This window comes from Cyrtonyx montezumae, unplaced genomic scaffold, assembly GCF_038088225.1.
Source record: "Cyrtonyx montezumae isolate F1298 unplaced genomic scaffold, pur_monq_1.0 scaffold_2, whole genome shotgun sequence".
In the NCBI taxonomy this organism is placed as follows: domain Eukaryota; kingdom Metazoa; phylum Chordata; class Aves; order Galliformes; family Odontophoridae; genus Cyrtonyx; species Cyrtonyx montezumae.
This window is the reverse complement of record NW_027071936.1, coordinates 18,999,279-19,022,666: the sequence shown is the minus strand read 5'-3', so window position 1 is coordinate 19,022,666 and position 23,388 is coordinate 18,999,279. Positions and strand designations below refer to the sequence as shown.

General features: G+C 37.7%; 1 protein-coding gene across 1 annotated transcript; it reads left to right on the top strand.

Moving 5' to 3' along the window:
* Window positions 1–146: 146 nt before the first annotated feature.
* TRAPPC11 (trafficking protein particle complex subunit 11) lies at window positions 147–22,821 on the top strand. The gene is made up of 29 exons (XM_065736537.1): window positions 147–437; window positions 1,093–1,262; window positions 1,644–1,714; window positions 2,911–3,025; window positions 4,790–4,889; window positions 5,420–5,493; window positions 5,716–5,812; window positions 6,546–6,679; window positions 7,015–7,162; window positions 7,612–7,705; window positions 9,043–9,122; window positions 9,204–9,282; window positions 9,380–9,434; window positions 10,803–10,948; window positions 12,407–12,468; window positions 12,571–12,703; window positions 13,353–13,483; window positions 13,991–14,146; window positions 14,883–15,070; window positions 15,644–15,792; window positions 17,229–17,350; window positions 17,983–18,102; window positions 18,476–18,541; window positions 18,637–18,793; window positions 19,121–19,229; window positions 19,878–19,969; window positions 20,805–20,938; window positions 21,310–21,477; window positions 22,500–22,821. The coding sequence occupies exons 1-29, from the start codon at window positions 234–236 to the stop codon at window positions 22,533–22,535; spliced, it is 3,390 nt and encodes a 1,129-aa protein (XP_065592609.1). The 5' UTR covers window positions 147–233; the 3' UTR covers window positions 22,536–22,821.
* The last annotated feature ends 567 nt before the right edge of the window (window positions 22,822–23,388 follow it).

Sequence of the window (23,388 nt, the reverse complement as noted above, 5' to 3'; positions counted from 1 at the left end):
CCTTCTTTCGCTGACTGGCTCCGGCGTGGGGGCGGGCTCTCTCTGATTGGCCGGGTGGAGCAGTGGGAGCGCCGATTGGTCGCTTTCTCCGTCCGTCTCCCGGCCGGCACCTGCTTCCTGAGGCGGCGGCCCGCCTCGCCTTCCGCCTTCATCCCCGGTGCCGGCGCTGCCCGGCTCCCCGCTGCAGCTCCGGCCTCCCGCTTCGGCCGGGGGCCGCGGAGGTGGAGAGCAGGATGACTCCGAGCCAGTGGGACTTGCCGGTGGAGCTGTGCTGCCGCCCCATGGCCTTCGTCACGCTCACCGGCCTGGACGTAGTGTACAACGCCGTGCACCGGGCCGTGTGGGACGCGTTTTGCGCCAACCGGAGGGCCGACCGCGTCCCCATCTCCTTCAAAGTGCTGCCTGGCGACCACGAGTACCCCAAGTGCCGGACGAAGGTAGCAAGCGGCCGGGGCTGTTTTGAGTGCTGAGCACCTGTCCCGCCGTACCTAAAGAGAGCCTGTGGGGGCATAGCGGGGGGTTCTTCATCGGGGAGCGCGGTGACAACACTGGGGCATCAAACTACAAGGGAGGGGTGGTTAGATTGGATGTGAAGAGGAGGTTTCTCGCTGGTACTGCTGCCCAGAGCTATGGTTGCCTTATCCCTGGAGATGCCCAAGGCCAGGTTGGATGAGCCGTGGGCTGCCTGAGCTGGTGGGGGGCACCCAGCCCATGGCAGGGGGTGAGACTGGGAGTGGCTTTAAGGTCCCCTCTCCCCTCCAACCCAAGCAATTCTACAGTTCTGCAATTCTGTGCTTAACCTTTCTGCCAAGTCTGCCTGGTACCCATTGTCATTTGTTGATGCTATCTCACGCAGGTATCTGATATCTGCATCATGCTATATCTGATGCAGATATGCATTGGGCCCTGATGCTGAGGGCCGTGGCTTGCCTTGCTTGATAGGAAGAAAAGGCTTGAGGGGAAGGATCTTAAAAGAAAAATAACAAATGTAGCCTTGAGTACCTAGAATGTGCTGCCATTTCTTCCCCTGTACCAGAAAAGATTGTGAATTAATTTATTAGTAGCCCTTTCTAATTCCCTCAATATTTTCAGAGGACCTCCTATGAGTGGTATATTCCAAAAGGGATCCTGAAGACGGGTTGGATGAACAAACACTTGAATTTAGTTCCTGCACTCGTGGTGGTGTTCTATGAACTGGACTGGGATGAGCCGCAATGGAAAGAAAAGCAGTCAGAATGTGCCACTCGGGTTGAAATTGTCAGGTAGTGTTCTGTCTCTTTTGTAATGTACTGCAAGCTATTGGTGAAGTGTAAATTGTGGAGTCTTTTCTGTGTTGTAATGCATTTAAATACATAATCTTCTTAGATGCAAATTGAGGGGTTCTTGAGTTTACTTTCAGCTGTATGTTAAAAAGCAAAAGACGCTCTTATTTGGAGAAGTTGTTTAGGTAAAAACAGCTTATGAAGTGTTGTTTGCTGAACTCAGTGCAGTTATTCTTTCCTATCTTAATGAAGGGTGAACACTGTGTTCTGTACATGATGTGCCATACTGTGTTCGGTTAGATTTCTTATGTAGCATAATTTAATCTGTTTATTCACAAATATGAAGTGAAGCCTTAATGAGCTGTGTTATTTTTATTCTAGGCAGAGTTTGCAAGGAAGAAATACAAAAGTTGCTGTGGTCTTGATTCAGAAAAAAACACCATTGCCTCCAGGTACTAGAAAGCTTTGTGTGTGATTGTGATGTTCTCATTTTTGAGAACGCCTGTCTGAGTTGACTAGTCTGTTGAATTTAACTGCAGTTCTTAATATAATGTCATCTACATGTGCAAAATACACTGAAGCTGTGGGAGGTGGTGCTGAGTGCAATTGACTAAAGGTGAAACTTTGATCCTTAATTACTTACTCTCAGGTCTGGTCCATCTCTCGATAATATGTATCAAATGTAGTTCATTAGTTTAACACCCATGACAATATGTTTTCAAAGTAAGTTGTATTTTAAAGCTTACTTGAGATCTAGAAAAAGTAAAAGCACTGAGAACTGAGGGTAATTGCAGAAACCTTTAGTTGAACTTTGTATTAATCAATAAAACTTAGAAACATAAAAAAAGGCAGCTTGTGGTTTTCACGCATACATTCTCAGCTAGCATTGTACTTTTGTAGTACAATGTGCTTTTGTACTTGGTATGTTGCTGAGTATTCTTTGAGTGCCATTTTTTAGTGAGGCTATGCAAATTACTTTTACATATTAATAGGGAAATTATTGAATGTTCCTTCCAACCATCTATGTTGCTTGCTATGTTTTTCCTCTCTGAGCAAGAACTTTTTTGGAAGAGGTAAATGCTGCAGGAGTCAAATCTTGAATGATGCTTTCCTACACCAATTTGGGATATGGTGGGGAAGTCATATTTCTCACATGGCTGCGATTCTTCTCTGTATTTGAAGAAAAGCTCATGTTCTTTATGTTGGAATGAAGAAGCCTTTTAATGGCAAGATATGAAGTAGGGAATGTGGAGGAAAAACACGAGTCAAAGTGGGGCTATGAAATTTGAAGTATTTTAACCTTCTTTTTCTGGAACCACTGTTTCAGCTATAGGTGAATATTTTAGTGTCTGGCAAGCCATTATTTTACTTAACGTGCAGGATATTCAAGTATGTGAGACAGATCAGAAATCTAAGGAAAGGAATAGTCATACTTACGTCTTGTTGCTAGATAAACCACTCCTAGAAGAATTGAGTGATGTGGTCCACTGGATAAGGCATGTAATATTGAGGAAAAACAAAGGCCAAATTCCTTGTTTGTTCTATTTGTGTTAGGGTTTCTTGTACCGTGCACTAGTCAAGGTTTTAGAGGTCACTTGACATTGCAGCACCACATAGTGTTTACCTGTGGTTTTCTTGCCTTCACTAGGGGAAGATGTTATTGCATCAGAGCGGGCGGCAGCTTTATGTAATGCTTGTGACCTTTCTGGAAAATCCCTCTTTGTGCTTCCACACACTGATCATCTTGTTGGCTATATTATAAGGTAAGGACTACAAGTCACTGCTTTGCTTAGTGTAGCAATGGTGATTGAGAGTTGGTAGGTTGAGATTCTCACTGTAGACCAGCAGTGAATGTTTTGCCTGCTCACTGGAATTCCTCCTATTATTCTGCAACCTGATGAATCCCATAGATCTCCCCTTTCTAGTTGAGGTTGAGATATGATTGTCAGAGATGTTGCTCTGTGGTTCCGAAGAACTATCATGAAGTATCCCAAGATCTTCCCTTCTTCCTGTCAGATAGAGGCAAAGTAGACTTTTCTACCTCTATCATGGTTTTGTCGATGATGATTCTAAATGTTTTTTTCCCCACAAACATTAGATAGATCACTTTTTTCTTCCCTACCTCTTCTTCCTGGTAGTATAGATAGCTATTTCTATTTATACTAAGTAGTATTTCTCTGGATGCAAATATTTGCAATTTTTTTTACATTCACCACACTTTATATTTTGAAGTATACAGAGTGTACATCTTCAAATAAATTATCAAGACTTTTCAAAAAACAGAACAGGGGAGAGAGTCTAAAAACACAAGCTCAAACCAAGGCAATTCATAGCCGTCTCCAGCTTTGTGAAGATAGGGCTAGATCATTAAAGGTTAACAGCTTTTTTTACACGTTAAAAAAAGCTGAGTATATTCATGAACAGAATTTCTGATTCTACTTGTCTTGACTTTTTAAATTGGCATTTTATAGTAGTAAAATAACTATTTTTGAAAAACTCTCCTACTCCCTGTGTGGTGGTTTATCTTACACAGCTGCAATATAGAGCTAACGTAAGTATGCTAGGCATTTTAAATTTATCATGCTTTCCTTTTATATTTATATTTTTTTGCTCTGACCTCGTAGTTGTTCAGTGCTCCATTCCTTTGCTTCCATCCCCATTCTTTCTGTTGTGTGGTGAATAGAACATGAGTTGTGATTCTCCTTTATCTTGTAGTGTCATCCCTTCTCAGCTAAATCACAAATCTGGTACTTCATCCTTTTTTCTGTGTCTGGCCCTGCTATTGAATGAATTTCCCTCCTGTTCTCCTGCTGTGATTGATTTTACTCTGCCTTGATTATGTAGCATATTCTTTCTAGATCTTCTTCCACCTTGTGCTGTATTCAGTTCTATTGACCTTTTTGTCTCTGCTTCCCCTGTGACTTGTCATTAGCTCTTTATCTTGTGGATGCAAGCTTGACCATCACTTTTATAATCCAGGTAGCTGTTGTTGATTGGACAGAATGAGGAAACCTAGTCTGTGACTTTGTAATCTTCTTACTTATTGCAGCCTTTTGCCTTCCATTCCTCCCTCCCCAGTCTAGCCCGGACAAAATTTTTGACCTGTTAAGTCTTATCCCAGGAACCTCTGCAAGGTTTGCTTGCTTTGGTTAAGGGATCTCCATTTTCTATTGCCTTGCAAGATCCTGACAGCTTTTCGATGGACTTTCTCACCTTAAATATTAGAGGTTGTTCTACTAGAAATCAATCCATGAGGAGGGTCTCAAAGCTTTTTACTTAATTTTGTGCTACCTCTCCATGAGGTTTTGTGTGAAGAGTTTTCATCTGCATGCACTTACAGTGTGTGCTTATATACATATAACATATATATTATATGTTATATACATAGGTAAACATACAGAAGATCTTAGTGATTTTTTTAAAGCTATTTTTGCCAACCACAAGGTAAGCATGATTTAAAGTAACTTATTCTGAAGTTACTGTGATTTCTTCTATGTGATAGAAACTTATGGACAACTTTGTTGCAGGTTGGAGAATGCATTCTATGAGCATGCACAGACTTACTATTACACAGAAATACGAAGAGTCAAATCTCATAAGGAATTCTTGAACAAAACCACACACCAGGTAATGTTACTCCTTTTTTGCAATATTATGCAAGTTGAATTGCGTGTTGAAACAGGAAAACAAGGTCTGTTTGTTGCTTAAACTTTATTTTTATTCCACTCCTTGCACCCATCCGACTTGAGTCCCTTTGTCTTAGTGTAGAAAGTTTGTTTTTGTTTTCTGCAAGGTAAACTTCGATTTTGATTGGATTTGCTCTAGTTCTTGTCATCTTCACATCATAAAGGAGGAACCATTACCCAAAAATGAAGCTTTCTAATTTCAGAAGAGAAAAAAATTATATGATTTAAGCAGTTTGAATGCGGTATCTTACCCTGTTCCAGGGTGGGAAGCTGAGAGTAGATTCAGTTTGTTGGAAGGTTGGTCACTGCTGTGTCATGGTGGCACAGAGAACTAGGAAATAATTGCACAATCAGTCTTTGAAGCCAGATATTCTATTCTGTAGACCTCTGAAGCTATCAACTGTATCTGCTTTGTACTTAAAAGGCATGTTCAGATGATTGTGAATGATGTATATTGCTTGTGTTTTGCAGCTTCTGTTCGTTAGACACCAGTTCAAAATAGCATTCTTCAGTGAGCTGAAACAGGATACACAGAATGCTCTCAAGTAAGGCTTGTGTAATTTTCCTCCATCCTCTCAACCTCAAATTAATGTTAAGCTATAGACTGAAATATTTTCTCAAATGCAAAATGAGTCAAATATGCAAGTTGGGATGCCTTCTTAATTGGAAAGTACGCTCCAATTAGACTATTTTCTGCCATAAGTAATGGTGCTTGTAAATTCTGTTATCTTGTATGAACTAACTCTGATTTAAGTATTTATACTTAGAAATTACAGGACTGCATATAATCTTGTACATGAATTAAGGGCTCATGAAACAAACATGCTGGAAATCAAGACCATGGCAGGATTTATAAACTACAAGGTAACAAGTGTTCTTATCTTGGACAGCCTGTTCTTAAAATAAGTAAATAATTTAATTAGCTAATACATCTTTAATGTGTAAAAGTGTTCTGCTTTTTTTGTTGTTGTTGTTTTTTAAGGAGGTAGTTTAGAAACTCCCATCAATGGGATACCGATTGCACTCAGACTTGCAAAGACTGAATTCCACACAAAGATTCTTTCTTGAAGATAAGAAGTATCTGGAAGATTTACAGTCATCTTGAAGACTAAACACCTTTAACTCTGTACAAGGGAATACTTGTTTCATGAGTTTCTTTGTTATAAACTTAGATAATGGTAGTTTAGTTCCTCCTTATTTGGAGGAGGAAAATAACACTTAAAAGTAATCCTTAAGAACCAGATCATACTTTAGTGTCATTATAGGAGATTTTAGGTGAGGCAGTACTATTACACCATTTAAAATGATGCTGGAGTTGGACTCCATCAAATCCACAATCCTTCTTGAAGTGATTGTAGGCTTTGGAGTTAACATTCTTTCTCGAGGGACTCCACAGCTCCATCCTGAATTGGCTGAATTTTCTTCCGTTGATTATTTGAGGGAGAAGGGAACAAAAGTAACATTAAATGTAACAGAGAACCACATGGTTTCAGGTTTTGTTTTACATCTGTTTTGCTTCCTCTATTTCCTGAGTTATTTGAACTCCTCAGAAATGTGTTAAGTTAGTATAATTTGTGTTCTTTTTTATTTCTTCTAGATCTGTCGCCTCTGTTTTCAACACAATACTCCATTGGATGCAATTGCTCAGTTTAGGAAACATATAGACTTATGCAAGAAAAAAATAGGAAGTGCAGAACTGGCTTTTGAACATGCTGCCTGGATGTCTAAACAGTATGTTTTTGCTTAGTGATGTTTGTTTTACCTCTTATGTACAACTTTGAATCTCACTGTTTTGTCTGGGTAAGAAAAGCTTTGGATTTATATAAGAAAGAAGTGCACTTTTTCTTAAAAGCTGTGTGCTGAGATTTTGTTTTGGGTTGATTATTGTCACCTTTTTGCAGGAGAAGGACAGGGTGTGACAGAAGTGCAGCTGTAGAACTTAAATGCAAAAATTCAGAGAAGTGTTGTCTGTCTCAAGATTAACCAGAACTTCTGGCTGTAATGCCCCTTTTGGTTCATACTGTGGTTCTGTACCTAAACTTAATTATGAGAAAATCTTTTTATAGGTTTCAGGCTTTTGGTGACTTGTTTGATGAAGCAATTAAGCTGGGATTGACAGCAATTCAAACTCAGAATCCAGGTTTTTACTACCAGCAAGCTGCCTACTATGCTCAGGAGCGGAAACAACTAGCAAGTATGCTTTGTAACCATGATGTAAGTTGGGAGTGGAGAAATTACTTTGTCAGTAACTAGGCAGTGAATTAACTAATGTTGTATTTTCAAACTGCAGCAGAGTAATCTGTAATGTTTTTACAAAAAAAAAAAAGGAAAGATTGTTTTCTGATGCTTACTAACAATTACCTGTAGCATTTTTATACTGGAAAGATTAGTCATGAACGAATGAACTACTGTTTATCTTGCTGCAAATTATCTTGACATATTTACAGAACAGTTAATATACCCTTGGGTATCTAAAACCTTACTGTTTTATTTTTCTACTGTATTTCTCTATACCTAAGCTGTAGTATTTTTATATAAGTAAACTGCCAGGTTATAAGTTTTAAAGCAAGCTCCTCAGTGTACTGAAGCACCAAATCACTTTTAATGCTTTAAAATAAGGTGTAAACCCATTTTTTAATGATCATATTTGCTTAAATTTACAGTCCTCTGTGGTATATCCCAATCCGGATCCCTTGGAAACACAGACTGGAGTGCTTGACTTCTATGGACAGAGACCATGGCGGCAGGGAACATTAAGTATGTTTTGGTGTCTTATATCTGTTGAGTTCTGGCAAACATTTTGACTCTCTGACCCTACCAACTAACAAAATAGACATAAGCACATCATCCTCTTTCCACAGAGCAAGATGTAGGGCTAAGAACTCACTGTTGTTAGTTGGTGATATGACATTCAGTATCATCACCAGATACCAACTGGAATCTCAGGAGATGTTTGATCTCTAACAAATAGCAAAAGGAATGTCAGGCTCACGCAGAATCGGATATTCAGTGAAACTACTTAAGCCACACTGAAACTTTGCTGCTGCTTTGTTTTTTTTTCACTGCCTAAGCTACCTGTAGCCACTGTGCTGCAGTGAATGCATTCCTGGAAAGAGACACTGGAGAACTGGATACAGCAAAAGTAACAGTGTTCCCGAGTTGAGTTGTTGTAAATTCATGATTTAATCTATTCTTGTCAACTGTAGATATATTTTTTTTTTCTGGAAAAACTTTTTTATTCATTTGAGAGGATACCGTGACTAGGTTTTCTTCTAAGAAGGGAATTCATGTTTTTTCCTGCTAAGGAAAATGTTTTATCTGAAGTTCAAACTTATATTTGTATTTATTTATATTATACAGATCTAAGATGATTATGGTTGACTAATTTCTTTAGCTGCCTTCCTGTTCTCCCTACTTGTATTTTCTCCTATTCTTTATTCTTCTGTCTCTTGGGTATTTTTAATATATATATATATATATATATGAATTTATATAATATATATAATATATAAGAAGTTATATTATAACTTCTTCGCTGTCCTAAAGATTTTTTTTTCATGTTCTGTAAGTACTTGAGTCTGATCTGTTTTACCTTCAAGTGTTACTGTTTAATGTTAAAATCTACTTGCCAAGGTTAAACAGTTTAAGATGAAGAGAAACCTTACCTGCTAAGATCTTTGATTCTGGCTTCAGGCAAGGGTATGCTGCCTTTTGAAATGTGAGGTTGAATTCTTACTTGAGATAATATAGGAAAGAGGCTACAGATTTCTATTAACATATGTGATAAATACTAATATTAAGTGCAGTCTAAAGACTTGATCATCTTACTGTGTTTTCCTGTCTTGAGTAGCTTCAGGTCACTACTTCTGGGAGAAATATCTTGTTTCTTGTTCAGAACTTGCCTTCCTAGAACATGGAAGGCAGTTGAGTTCTGAAGTCTTTAGTGTTGTATCCATCTCCTAGGAAACAGGATGTTTAGGGGTTTGAGTGTGTTTGTGCTGGACCTTGTATTAGATACATCTCACTACAAATGTAGTTCCCTTTCAACCTGAAAAAAACCTCCAGTGTCATGGATTATTCACTGTCTTATGCAGGCTTTGATCTTTCTGATCCTGAAAAGGAGAAGATGGGGATTTTATCCCTCCAGCTGAAAGAGAGTAATGTCCTTCACTCAGTAAGTCTTATGTTAGAAAAGGCATTTTTAATAGAATAACTTTAATGTTACATATATAATGATATCAATTTTATCTATCAGGAGCTAATAATTACTCTGTTGAGTAATGCTGTTGCGCAGTTCAAGAAATACAAATGTCCAAGAATGAAAAGTCATTTGAGTGAGTATAAGTAATCAGATGCATCTCTTAAATCCCACTGCAAAGACTTTCAACATTAATCTGATACATCTTTCTTGTTAAATTGTTTTTTAAACAGTGGTTCAAATGGGTGAAGAATATTACTTTGCTAAAGATTACGCCAAAGCTTTGAAGTGAGTACCTTCCCTGATTACTACTTTTACATATTACTTCTCTTACTGAGATTTCATGTTTTACTGATGTGGCATAATGTTGGAAGCTTATCTGAGATGCTGCTAGTACCTGGATTTAATCACGGTGTGAGCTTTGAAGTGTTTCAACTCAATTTCTACTGAAGAAAGCAAAGCAGATGTGATAAGTCAGTTACTAGAATAGGACAGCTTATAATGTAAATTGTGGTTGGAAATTGCATTCTTGGACAGGTTTTTATTGCTTTGCTTCTAGCTCAGTGACAGATTGCTGTCTCACTCCCCTAGGAATGATTTCTGAATTGAATTAATGCAGAGTAAAGACATCGAAGTTACAGAACTTAAATATATATATATGAAAAAAACATAGCTGGACTTGATTTTTTTTTTATATAACGAGAGAATTACAAGAAGGATTTTTTTTTTGTTTTTGTTTTACTGATTACAGAGCTGAGAAAGCTTAGCACTGAGTTGTAGGGCTACTGCCTTTTCTGAAGATGTCTTGTCAGTTTCTTAGGTTTGTGTTTTTTAAGGGGAAACAGAACCAAGAACATATTAGGTTGGAGTTCCTCAGTGTTTCTTTTAATTAAGTTTCAAAGATCACATATTCTAAAGAGTATGTTTGAGCTAGAAGAAATGCTTAGTGTTCTTATTAGCTAAGTGGAAGCTATGAGAAGGAGAAAATAGGGTAGTATAAACAGATCAATTTGTATCAAGACAGATTTTTGTGTGAACAAGGATGAGTTTCAAACAAGCACTTTTTTCTGTGGTTAGGTGGGTAGAAACTGTTTTTAAATAAAATCAATTTTCTGCATTGAGAGTATTCAAGTGAGAATTGCTTAGTGTTAAAGCTGTAGTAAGATGTACAGGTTTGCCTGATAAAGATTTGTGTATGTTGGCTGTAGATCCTAGAAACTCCTGAAGGGAGCAGGACAGAGAAGAATAAACATCTCAGCATGAGGAATGCTAAGATTACTCAGTTTGGAAAGGGTCTTTTCTGTGTCATTGGTTAGTTTTTTCCTGGGAGTTTGCAGTGTACCCAGCACTGAAGTGTGTTTCTAATATAATGCTAGTCTGACTTTTCTGTTCAGTTACTTTATTTGTTCTTTGTGTAAGGACAGATGAGTCTTCCTGTCTTCTTGTGAAAACTATTCTATTCTGAAATAGGTACATGCAGTGTATTTCTTTGCAGTAATTTAGTATTTATTGGAATATATCCTGTATACAAGTAATTGATGTATATCTTTACTGAAAACAGTAGTTTAAATCTATTTTTGTTAATGATAACAAACAAGTGTCATAAAATACTGGAGTGTATAACTTGTTTTTCCTCTCAATTTTAATACTTTGCAGGCTGTTAGACTATGTCATGTGTGAATATCGCAGTGAAGGATGGTGGACTCTTCTCACTTCCATACTGACAACAGCTCTCAAGTGTTCATATCTGATGGCCCAGATAAAGGATTATATAACCTACTCTTTAGAACTACTGGGTAGAGGTACTGTCTTCAGAACCATACTCAGTTTGCCTGTATAGAAAAAGTAAAAGTGCATGTGTGTGGAAGTCTGACAAATATAATCTGTATAGTCTGACAGATACAATAGACTGTCAGATACAGTGCTTACGTTACCTCATATTAGACTGCAAATGTGTGTGTATGTGTATTTAGACAGATGCCCATGCTGATTTCTGATCTCCCTGTATGCAGGAATCTGCATTTTCATGCTCTTTTATAGCAGCTTTCCAGTGGGTAAAGGGGGGCCTACAGGGAAGATGAAGTACTCATTTTTCAGGAGGTGTAAAGGTTTTAAACTAATCTCAGTCTAGCCCTTGTTAGTTACCAGGAGGAAATTCTTTACTCAGAGGGTGGCAAGGCACTAGGAATAGGCCGCTCAAGTAGCTGTGGCTGTTTGGAGGTGTTCAAGGCCAGGTTGGATGAGGCCCTGAGCATCCTGATCTAGTGAGTGGCTGCTCACAGCATGGTGTTAGGACTAGATATTCCAACTTGTCTATAAGGTCCCTTCCAAACAATTCAGTGACTTCAAATAGACCCCATCAGGATATCTGAGCCATAGAGCTTTGCTTTAAACTGGAAGTTGTATTGCTGAAAATATTAATAATAGCAAATCCTCAAGTTTTGGGAGTAAGGGTTTGAAATCTAATATAGCTAAAAGGAAAAATGTTTTCTACTAAGTAACAAAGCTAGAGCTTTTCTTCCTGGACTTCAAAATCACAGATATGCTCATCAAATCTTTCACTGGAACTCTGCTGATAAAATATGCATATAGGATCTTTTTCCCTAAAAGTGTGACTTAAGGTAGCTGCGTGGTAGCTGGTTTCTCAAATAGCTGCTACTTGACATTGCAGAGATAACCCTTGCATACTCTAACTTGCTAACTAATACCAATTTTAGGTTAGGTGTGGAAGAAATGGTTTCTCATCTTCTGTTAGCTAGACTTCCTATCCTGCTTTATATTAAGGAATAATCCTCAAAACAAAACTACCTTTATTCATTTTTCAAGGGAAGACCACTTATTTTTAATTGGTCTATTTTTCTTCCTTTCACTGCCTTGAGCTGCTGTTTCTAATCTTATCAAAGCTTCTTTGCACTTTTCAGACTTATTTTCTATTTTATCAGTTTTTAAGTAACAGTAACAAGAAGCTGTAGATATTCATATCAGGGGAAAATCCCAAGAAAAGTTCTGAAATGCTCGTCTAACCAAACAATATTTTATTTTGCCTTAATGAAAATAAGAGGAAACAATTGAAATGGAGGAAGACTTATGAGAACTGTAGTACTTCATGGATGGATGTTGAATCTGGGAGCAGGATTTATTTTTCAGAATTCATTTTTCCCAAAATTCAAGCAATAAGAAGTGCTTTTTCTTAAGTGTAAAATAAGTAGTAAAATAACATGTTTCTGTGTTGTAATCCTTGGTTTTGTTCTGTTTCCTAGCATCTACTCTTAAAGACGATCAGAAATCTCGAATAGAAAAAAATCTGATAAAAGTTCTAATGGTAAGTGGCAAAGCTCTCTATTACACTTTCACGTGTTCTTAAGAAGGGATCAGAGTTTGGTAACCTCTTTTCTTTTTGTTTATAACCTCTGTCTGGATACAGAATGAGAGCCCTGAACCTGAACCTGACTGTGATGCTGCTGCTGTGAAAGCATCACAAAAATTGTGGTCTGATCGTGTTTCTTTAGCAGGCAGTAATGTTTTTACAATAGAAGTCCAAGATTTCATACCATTTGGTAAGTACTAGGTGTTCCAGGAAATTTACTGAATGTTAGAAATGTAAACGTAGTTGTATCTTTCTCCTAACTAATTAGGAGAAAATACACACTGTATATTAAAGTCAGCAAAAATGTAACCTTTGTCAGCACCTACTGTTCTTCGTATAATTGACTAAGAAATGATGAGAGGACTGGTGATCTCTTACTTTCAATGTTGACTACTGGGAAAGAATTGTTTTGTGCTTTGTGGGGGGGGGGAAATCCTCTTGGTTTCCAGCTGTGGCCATCTGTACCTTTATACATGATGGGAGTAGAAAACTTTCGGTTTTTGACAGACTTCTGCTCTTGTGTGCTTTGAAATAGCACTGAGGAAAGAGCATGATGTGTTTGGAGTATTACCTTTTATGGGAAGAGGGTGTGAGAGTGCATTATGTGCAGGAGGGTAGTTAAGTGTCCAGGTTTTGTTTTTCTGCTCAATATCTGTTTCTTTTCCCCTCTGTGGAGTTTTTAACCAAGTGCTGAGAAGTAACTTTCTGTGGCAGTGCCAGTACCCATATCTGCCTCACACCTTCATAAACACAGAACAGTCCTTTTCTGTAATTGTTAGGGGAAAAAGTGCTTCTGGAATTTAGTGGTGGAATTTAACAACTTTTTTTTCTTGTTCTAGTGCAATGCAAAGCAAAATTCCTTGCTCCAAGTTTTCACGTTGATGTCCCTGTGCAGTTTGATATTTACTTAAGAGCTGATTGTCCTCATCCTATCAGGTTTTCTAAACTCTGTGTCAGCTTCAACAATCAGGTAATCATGTTTTATTTCTGACTTAGTGACAGAAGCTTACAGTAAGAGTAGAATACTGTTTAATAGCCTTTTCAGACAAAAAATTAGTCGAAAGTGCCTTTCCAAAACCCATGTTAGAAGCTCAGATGGAAAGATGTTTTTTCTTTTTGCATTATTTATCACTTTTGACTACTATATTGATATTATGTTAACTTCCCAAATCCATTTTGATTAGCTGTTTCTGTTTTTCTATGGAAACCTGTTCAAAATTATCCTTTGGAAACTTTAATGTCTTATTTCTTATGTTTTTGCATGAAGCTACATTAGAGAATGTAGTGGATGCTTTTTCACAAGAGATTGCATTGTGATGTACCTGCTAAGCCTAACTTCAGTAGTGTGAAAGGCACGAGGAACCATTAGAGCTCTATCCAGTAACACAGAGCATTAGTATCTTCTCTGCTGTCATTATTCTCTGCTAATGTCTCAAGTCTGCAACTGCCAACACTTTACCCTGTGCTTCCACTGCAGGATTACAACCAGTACTGTGTGGTAGAAGAAGCCTATCAAAAAAGCGATATTCTAGAACATTCATCACAAGGAACAATGTGCTTAGTCCCTGGTAAAACAAGGAAGTTTACATTCAAATTTGTTGCAAAAACTGAAGATGTAGGAAAGAAGATTGAGGTTTGTCAATTTATTGTATATCTTTCGTTTTGATGTTTATGAAGAACTAAAAACTACAAAGCTGTCTCCAATATCACACCAGTCATAACTGGTGTGATTGAACTTAATTCTTGAAGCCATACGTCAAAAGCAAGTGTAAAATCTTCATTGAAAATGCCGAAACAAACATTAAAACAAACTTTCACACTTCAAAATCTAAATATTCAATACATCATTCCTGCTTGCTATAAGAAAAGTGTGTATATATGCACACACAATTATGGAGAATAGAAAACTGGAAAATATTACATTGCACACACATGAGCCTGGATCTTCTTCCACTATGTTTTTTATTAAATAAAAATTCTGTGGTGGTTGATGTGTTGTGGCTTTAGTCTGTGAAGCCACTGGAAGCATTTTGGTGTTATACAGGTGCAATAAAGATGCTTACGTTAGGAGTCTATGTTCTTATAATCATAGAATGGTCTGGGTTGAAAGAGACCTCAAAGTTCTAGTTTCCACCCCCCAGCCACGGGCAGGGTCACCAACCACTAGAGCAGGCTGCCCAGAGCCTCATCCAGCCTTGTCTTGAATGCCTCCAGGGATGGGGCATCCACAACCTCTCTGGGCAACCTGTTCCAACGCATCACCACCCTCTGAGTGGAAAAACTTCCTCCTAACGTCTAACCTAAACCTCCCGTCTTAGTTTAAAACCATCGTAAAGTTAACAGTATGTATTCAAATTTATATCTATCAGATCACCTCTGTGGATTTGATCTTGGGTAGTGAATCTGGCCGGTGTGTGATTCTGAATTGGCGTGGAGGAGGTGGAGATGCTGCTTCATCTCAAGAAGCGTTGCAGGCAGCGCGTTCATTCAGGCGAAGACCTAAGCTTCCAGATAATGAAGTCCATTGGGACAGTTTGGCTATTCAGGCAAGCACTATGTAAGTAAAAGCTTGAGAGAAAGTATTGTCTTTTGTCAAGTCCTTATCACTGTCTAAAAGAAGACTGTGGACTTGTTGGGACTTTAGTGTGAACTTCTTTGCTTAACTAGAGTAAGATAGATACTATCTTATTTGACTTCTGATCTTCTAGATATGCTGTAGTTCCTCCCCTCACCTGTTGGCAGACATTTTTCTATATTTTTGTGCATGCAAGGTGCTATCATACTCACAAAATTTCATGCACAAAGAATCTTTTATTAGAAAATAATCATTAATAAATAGGTCAACACTAACTAGATCTATTCAAAAGAACTAAATCAGATTGCTGTTGGTGGGGGCACTTCCTTATTTCTTGTCAGGAAGCCTGAACTTGTTAATGCTTTCTAGTGGGCTTTCAGTCAGTATTTTTAAAGTTGTAACTGTCATGCTGCTTCTCAGGAATATTGTCTCCTGACTGAATAGCTCAGTAGTTGTCAGAACTCCCTGAACAATAGGGCTGTTTTAATCTCTTTTAAACTAGGCTTAAACTCATTATTTAAGAAACATCCAATAACTGAATCTTTTCTCTTAAAGGATTATTTCTAGAGTGCCAAACATTTCTGTTCAGCTTCGTCATGAACCTCCTGCCCTGACTAATGAAATGTACTGTTTGATTGTGACTATTGAGTCACATGAGGAGACAGTGGCCAAAGATGTTAAGCTTACTGCAGGTTTAAAGCCAGGTATTTGGGGTTATTTTCTTTCATCCAGCGGTATCCTAATAGGTTCCTTGTTTTTGATGCAATGAGAACTATAGTAAACAGCTTTCCTGTGGTGATTAAGAGCCAAGCCAAGGCTAGGAATTATGAGATAATGATAAGAAAAAAAGCTAACAGACTTATTCAGTTATGGTTATTTCAACCTCTGCTTGCCAATAGTGTTGCACGCACAAAAGAGTGCACAGAACCTTTAGTGTTCTTTCTTAATCTTTATTTAATTTGTTCAGTATCTAAACTTATTTTCTCATGAGATTTTTTCATTTATTTTTTTATTTTTCTTGCTGAGCGGTAAGCATAAGACAGATCTTGATAAACACGTTCGAAGAATGTTTGTGGGTTTTCTCCTTTTTCCCTTCCCCTTCTTCCTCCCTCCACCAAAATCTGTGGAGTAGTGAAGATGACAGTATTCCTTTGAGTGAGAGGGGCACTACAGAACTATACAAATACTTCATGTTCCTGTTAGTTGTGATAGTTATTACTGCCAGTTTTCAAGATGCAAAGACCAAGTATGTTTTATCAGTATGCCTGTTTGTAGCCCTTATCTTGAAAGGCAAAAAAAAAAAAAAATTAAAGCTACTAGCATATAGGAAATAGAACCATGTTCTCTTTGAAGTCAATAGAGTGTTCTTTAAACTTAGTTGATGTTTGTGCTTGGTTCCTAAAGCAGTGGTCTTTTGTTGTTTTTTTTCCCCTTTCCTCTCCCCCTTGATCTTGAATCCTAACATGTGATACACAAGGTCATTATGAGCTTGCTAATTTTACAGTAAAACACTTGGAATTTGACATTTCATTTATAGTGAAGATAATATATTTTCCACAGTTCAATTTTTTTTGGCAAGATGTGACTTATTTCACTTTGAAAGTTTTCCAGTGTGATTGCTGTAATGTTATTATTCTAGTCAACTCTTGACTGAAGAATAGTGTCATTTAACATCAATGCATTTTTTACCACCTATTTTCCATGCAGGTATGGGAGAATAGTTTTAAAAGTATTTAAAACCATTAAATTGTATTTTCAAAAACATAAGAATCACAGAGCTGTGAAACTTAGTATTTTATCTGAAGTAAAAATCTGAGAAAAGCTTGGATCGCATAGTTGTATTGTTTTGTATATGGCAGGGATTTCTAGTTTTGTTTTCCTTCTGGCCTAATCAGATAAAACAGGGAAAAGGCTGCAGGATGTGAACCTTACACTAAAAAAAAAATAAAATAAAATTAAGGTGCTGCCAGATCCCTTCTGTCTGTATTTTGGAAAGCTTCTCTCAACCAAATAGCAATTTTGATTCCTAGTGTATTGCTTTCTGAGCTGAGTGTCTTGCTCTTAGTCATGGTTTATATGCTTCAATGATTGGAAGTCTGTGAGGATATGTACAGATGTGTAACCCTGTCTTTAATCCTAGGGCAAGATGCCAACTTGACTCAGAAAACTCAAGTGACTCTTCGAGGAACAGACACATGTGATGATTCTTTTCCTGCGTTGCTTACTGATATCCCTATAGGAGATTTGCAACCAGGGGAAAAGGTGAAAGCTTATGGCCTTACTTCTATATCACAGTTAAGGAAATGGGGTCAAAGATCAAGACTTTCATGCCATATTTAGTTTCTACTCTCTGAGCTAATAAATGAAATACTCATGGCATGGTTTCCACAATGCTTACTTGTAGTTTGGCATTCCTTCAACTAGATCACCTTTTTGACTGATCTAGGAATAGGGCGTATTCTAGTATTGATGATACAGCTGAGAAAACATAAGGAGGTTTGTCTCAACTATTAATTGAATTTACTAGCTACTGGGCAATGGATAATAATCAGCAGTGTGATTCAACTTGGACAGAGTCAAATATGCAGATGCTATACCAAATTGAGATTGTGGCTAATTAGTCAGAAGTTGGGTATATCATATTACAAGGTTCTTTTCTGGCACTGTTAAATAGCAGATGATCATTAGGGAAGCAGCTGGAGCTGTATTACTCCTAAAATCTTCTGTGTTTAAGATCATACAGTTTAGTAGATTGTTAATGATCAAAATGATATCCATTGTAGTATTGTTCTCTTGGTCTAGGTGAGATGATGATCTAAAACTTTGGACAGTTCTAGGCCTAACTAATATATTTTAGGTATAGCATGGTTTATATTATTTCCTTTATTTTGCAGCTGGAAAAACCAATATACATTCGTTGTGGAACAGTTGGTGCAAGGATGTTTCTTGTCTATGTCTCTTACTTGATCAACACTACTGTTGAAGGGAAGGAAATCCTCTGCAAATGCCACCGGGTACGGTATAAAGATGGTCCAGTTGCTGAAGACTGTCTTTAGATTGAGAATGTTTCTTGTGTTTTTTGCCAATACTCTTGAAAGCATTTAGTAGACTGGGAGGGGGTAAAAGGCAAAATCATCGGTATGGGAATCTAATTTTAGGATGAGCAGCTTTGTAAGTGTAACCAGGGTATAAACTTTTGTTGTCTATTCCCTTTAAAAAGCATAATTTAAAAGTACTAAAGTAAACATGGATGCATTGTAGTCTGGAAGAACTTAAAGTGATTAAAGTAGAATTGTATTATTAATCCTTGACATCAGTTGCCCAGTTTGAAACAGAATATAACTTTTTTTCCCCCTCATCCTCTTTCTCCTTTTGTTACCTATACAGGATGAGACTGTAACTATAGAAACAGTATTTCCTTTTGACGTTGCCATTAAATTTGTCTCCACAAAGGTATGTGTTCTGAAAAGTATTATGGAATCATGCCACTTTTTGCAGTCACGCCCTGTTTAGTGAGAAGTAGCCTGGTCTTGTGTTTATCTTGCCAGCTGGAGCACCTGGACAGAGTTTTTGCAGACATACCATTTTTACTGATGACTGACATCCTGAGTGCCTCACCCTGGCCCCTCACTATTGTAACCAGCCAGCTACAGCTGTCAGCTTCTATGACCTCAGTTGATCAGCTGGAGTCCTATGTGGAAAATGGTAAGCTTTCTTGTTTTCTGTCATGAGGATATTTTATTTATGTAAGTTGGAAGTAAGTGTGGGTGACTTTTCAACAGGATTTGCTTATCAGACTCTAGAAGTAGGCTGCTTAATGCCTTCTTCACTTATCAGAACACAATTTATATCCCATCCTTCTATTTGATGGATAGTTTAGTCTTTATTGAATTAATGTATGATGCACATATAGTTTGCAAAGTACTTCAAGTCTTTTCTATCTGAACATTTGTGTATAATAGTGACTGTTTAGACTTAGTGGTGTCTGAAGTATTGATTGTGCTTTGATTTTAAACAAAATCTTGCTGATAGTTGTTTTACAGACAGGTGAGAGTGCCAGTGAATGCTTTTGCCTACGATGTCCTCCAGTTACTAATAGTGGTGGAGTGGCAACTGGATGCTATATCATTTCCTGGAAGAGGTAGGCAGCTCTTGGCCTGGCTGGGGAGAGGCCATCAACTGGTCTGGTTTCGTAATAATGTTTTTTGGCTGCTATATGTATTGGGTCATCCTGTAGCAAGGGCTATCTGATAACCTGGTTAGGCTCTGGAGTAAATACCTATTTCACTTCTTAAAAAAAAAAAAAAAAAGCCACGTGATCTCAGTTTTAACATTCCATGAAGCTTTCTTCTTTGTAAGATCTTAGGTCAATGACAAAGCCTTCCACTCTGTTTTCACTAACCATGAAATATTTTGCCCGAAGCCAGGTCAAAGTAGTAATTTGGAGATAGTAAAATGAACAGAATTTTAAAATGGAAAAGTAAATATTTTCCCACCTTAGACTCAGAGTTTGTTTTCACTCTGTTTTCAAGGATAAACACTCAAGTATATCTGTCTTCTGTTTGTAATATAGAGCAGTTTAGTGCTCTTACCTTTTTCTGTTTTATCTCAATGTAATGGCACTTTTTGTGCTCACTTCCAACAATGAATAAGGGGATTTTTTTCCCACCACTGAAATTACTGTCATTTTAGTTTAGTCGTGTGTTAAGTGGTGTTCTTATGGCACGCTCACTTAAAACTTTACATTGCATAACTCTCATTGTGTTCTGTTTGACTTTTTCTTCTGCAGAAGTTCACCTGTGGAAAGCGTACCTGTTGTTAGTACAGTCATTACTCTGCCACATGTGATTGTAGAAAGCATTCCCCTCCATGTTAAAGCAGGTGATGTTAATTTGTCACTATACATGCTCTGCCTAAATGTTTTTAAATCTTCACAGGTAAATGACTGTTATGTTTTGCAACATCAAGTTTTGTACCTTGCATTTGCTGTAGCAAAAGACAGGAAGTTAGTGACAGAAATTGCCTTATTTGAAATGCCTTGCCCCTCTTCTCACTTCTCAGTTCTAGGAAAGAATTGGAAGATGAGTGTGTGAATGTGCACTCTCAAAAGTGACTAAGTTGTAAGCACGGAGGCCACATTACTTCTTGACACAACCTTCCCAGCAGGGTTTCTCTAGATGCCTATGGCAAGAATTGTTCTATCCACCCACACCCTGGCCACTTCCCAGGAAAGTAGCAGCCTGGAGAACTGGAACTGCTTGCGGGCAGGTGAACTGTTTCTCTTTTGGCACTTGACATACATGAGAGCAGAGCAGTACTGCAGAGCTCATTGCACGCATGCAATTCCTCTGATTTCTTCAGTTTGCTTTTACTTGTACTGAGATGCTTCTGTCATTATTTCCTGATGTATTTTGAACATCACAGTATCTAATAGTTTTGGCAAGCTGAAGATACTCAGCAGCAAAGAGACTTCTTAGTTAGCATTCCTGCATAGTGTGAACAGTCAGGAGGCTTTATAACTAGGTATTAAGTAAGTGGAAAACTTAAATAGGTGTATTCTGTTCCTTAATCCCTTTTTTTCTGAAAGATCTCCTGAAATACTGTAGGTGCCTAGTTACTTTCTCTTTTCAAACTTTTCACTACTCTCTGGGCTTGCTTTTTTATGCATGAAACTTTTAAATGTGCTTTTTAACTTGAGATTACTTTCTTCCTAAAGATCTGCCATCATTTGGTCGAGTCCGGGAATCCCTCCCTGTCAGATATCACCTGCAAAATAAAACCAATTTAGTCCAGGATGTGGAGGTGTCAATGGAACCCAGCGATGCATTCATGTTCTCTGGCCTTAAGCAGGTATAAAAATGTCACATTTCCTAATCAGTTTGGTTTATCCAGTAGTGAAAAAAGATGCTAATCAGATTTGCACTGATTTTTCAGTGATGACAAACTCATTTTGCAAATGTTGTATGGTAAGGTCTGTCTGAAAGGACACATGCATGAAGATTCCTTTATAAGAAGGGTCAAATGGAAGCCTGGTTAGGAACATGTGTCACATTGTTCATAGGTAACATGTTATTTCTGTGTAAGTTGTTTGTCTTAAACAAAAGAGGAAAGTAGCTGCATAGTTGACTTTTTCCAACTCAGAAGTTGGAAATAATATATTAAGCATTAACAGCAAATTGGTGTTTGCCAAAGAGCTTATGTGGCTTTCTCTCTTTTCTAAGATCCGATTAAGAATCCTTCCTGACACGCAGCAGGAGTTGTTATACAACTTCTATCCTCTGATGGCTGGATATCAACAGTTTCCATCTCTTCATATTAACTTACTGCGATTCCCAAGCTTCACTAATCAGTTGCTCAGACGGTTCATACCTACACACATCTTTGTCAAGGTAAGACTGTGAGAAGTGTTTTGTGTTCAAAGGCTGAAGTCATAGGGGTTGGGCAACCTCTATGACTTGAGGTTCAGAAACACTGCAATATTCCACACCTCCTTAAATAACATCTAAAAACATTCTCTCAGTGAATCATTCTGTCTAGATTTTCTTCAAGTTTTGTGGATCTGAGGACAGCCCAATCCTACAATGAGAAATAGATCTTGTGCTTAAAAGAAAAAGGGCTTGATTGTGTTCTTGCTGCTGATTCCAGAATACTGTATTCACTTATTAGTCAGACTCTGAGCAAAAAAGGAACCTGAGTTTGTTTATATGAGTTAAGCTGGACTTGTTCAGGCATCTGTAATCCTGTTTTTCCAGGACACAGGCCTGGCATACTTTTAGTTCTACTTCAGCCAAAAGAGGCAGAATTTAGTTTTTATGTATGCTGTCAATCAGTGGCTCTTCTAGATTGAATGTCAAGATGTTCTCTTAAGACAGTACAAAAGGTTTTTTTCCTCAAAAGCGTGGTGTTCTCAGCACTCCTGTTGAATCTTTTAAGGTTCAGAGTATTTTTGCTTCTGAGTCCTCAGAGCCTCAAAGCACCTAGTTGTAAGAATGCATTTTTCTTCTTATTTGAAACTATTTTTTTCTCTGCATCTGCTTAAAACTCTTCCAGAAAGCTGTTAGTTTTGTTCCTGTTTTATACTTTGATTATTAACTTTCTATACTGTGGTAGTATTCAAAGCTCTAGTCAGCCAGGCCTTGGGTAAAGTTGTTTGGAAGTGCACAGAGATGCTCTTGACAGTTAACAGGGTGGTTATAAGGAGCAAAAAATTGACAAAATGTTCACTAGGCCAAACTCAAATTTCAGTTGGTTGTCATCTATGGTTGTGCTACTACTGGAAATTGTTAGAAATAAGGGTAGGGCTTAGTGCCACACTTGTGTACCAGAACCTCATGACGTATTGCAAAGTTAGTTTCATAAACTATGTTGAAGATCAAGGCTATTAAAACTGTCCATGTTTATTTTCTTAAAGCCTCAGGGTCGTCAAGCAGATGTAACTCAATTGTAGCTGCGTAACTTCAAGACTTGCACCTCTGCACTTAAAGAAGATGGGAAGATGCACAGAATATGTAATGCTTGCTTTGAAAACATGGCTTTGATCATACCATAAGAATCATGTCTTTAATTACATCTCTTAACAGAACTAATGTTTAAAAAGTCTTTTGTAGACTCCTTTTTTAAGGAAGAAACATAGGGAAAAATCTGGTGCTTATTTAACAGTAACATTATTTTGAAGTTAACTTTGAATGTCAAACTCTCAAAAGTATTATTTTATAGACATGTTACGTGTCTTGAGTGTTTAAGTGAAATATAGACTTGTTTTACCAAAGCCAAAAGACATTTCCTAATTAACAGTAAGTGGAAGTGATAGGTTTGCACTTACTACAACACTGAAAATGATTATCCTTTACAGAAATGTGTTCTGTGCCACTTGTATTGAGGGCAAAACAGGTTGTGCAGTAGCATAGGAGGCTACAAATGATTAACTTGTGCTGTTGGGATCTAGTGGCTTACTAGTTGCTTAAAAGGGTAAATCTGCAAGGTGCTGCTTCTTCTGGGCAAGCCACACATCTGAATTTGAGTTCAGCAATGGCTGATCTAATGAACAGAGATTCATTTGTAACAGGTGGGCTATCTAACCTCAGCTTGATGTGCTTTTGGATTATTTTTTGCACACACAGCTTCCAGATTGAAGATGTCTTGGCAGCCCCCTGCTGTGTCAGTTGAAAAGATATCCTACTGTTGTACAGCTGCAGATGAACTGGTGTTTAAAATACAGTAAATCCTGTACATAAAAAAGCAAACATTGTGAAAACTTCAGTTGTTTAACTTTCTAAATAATTGCGTTTTGCTTGGAGAAT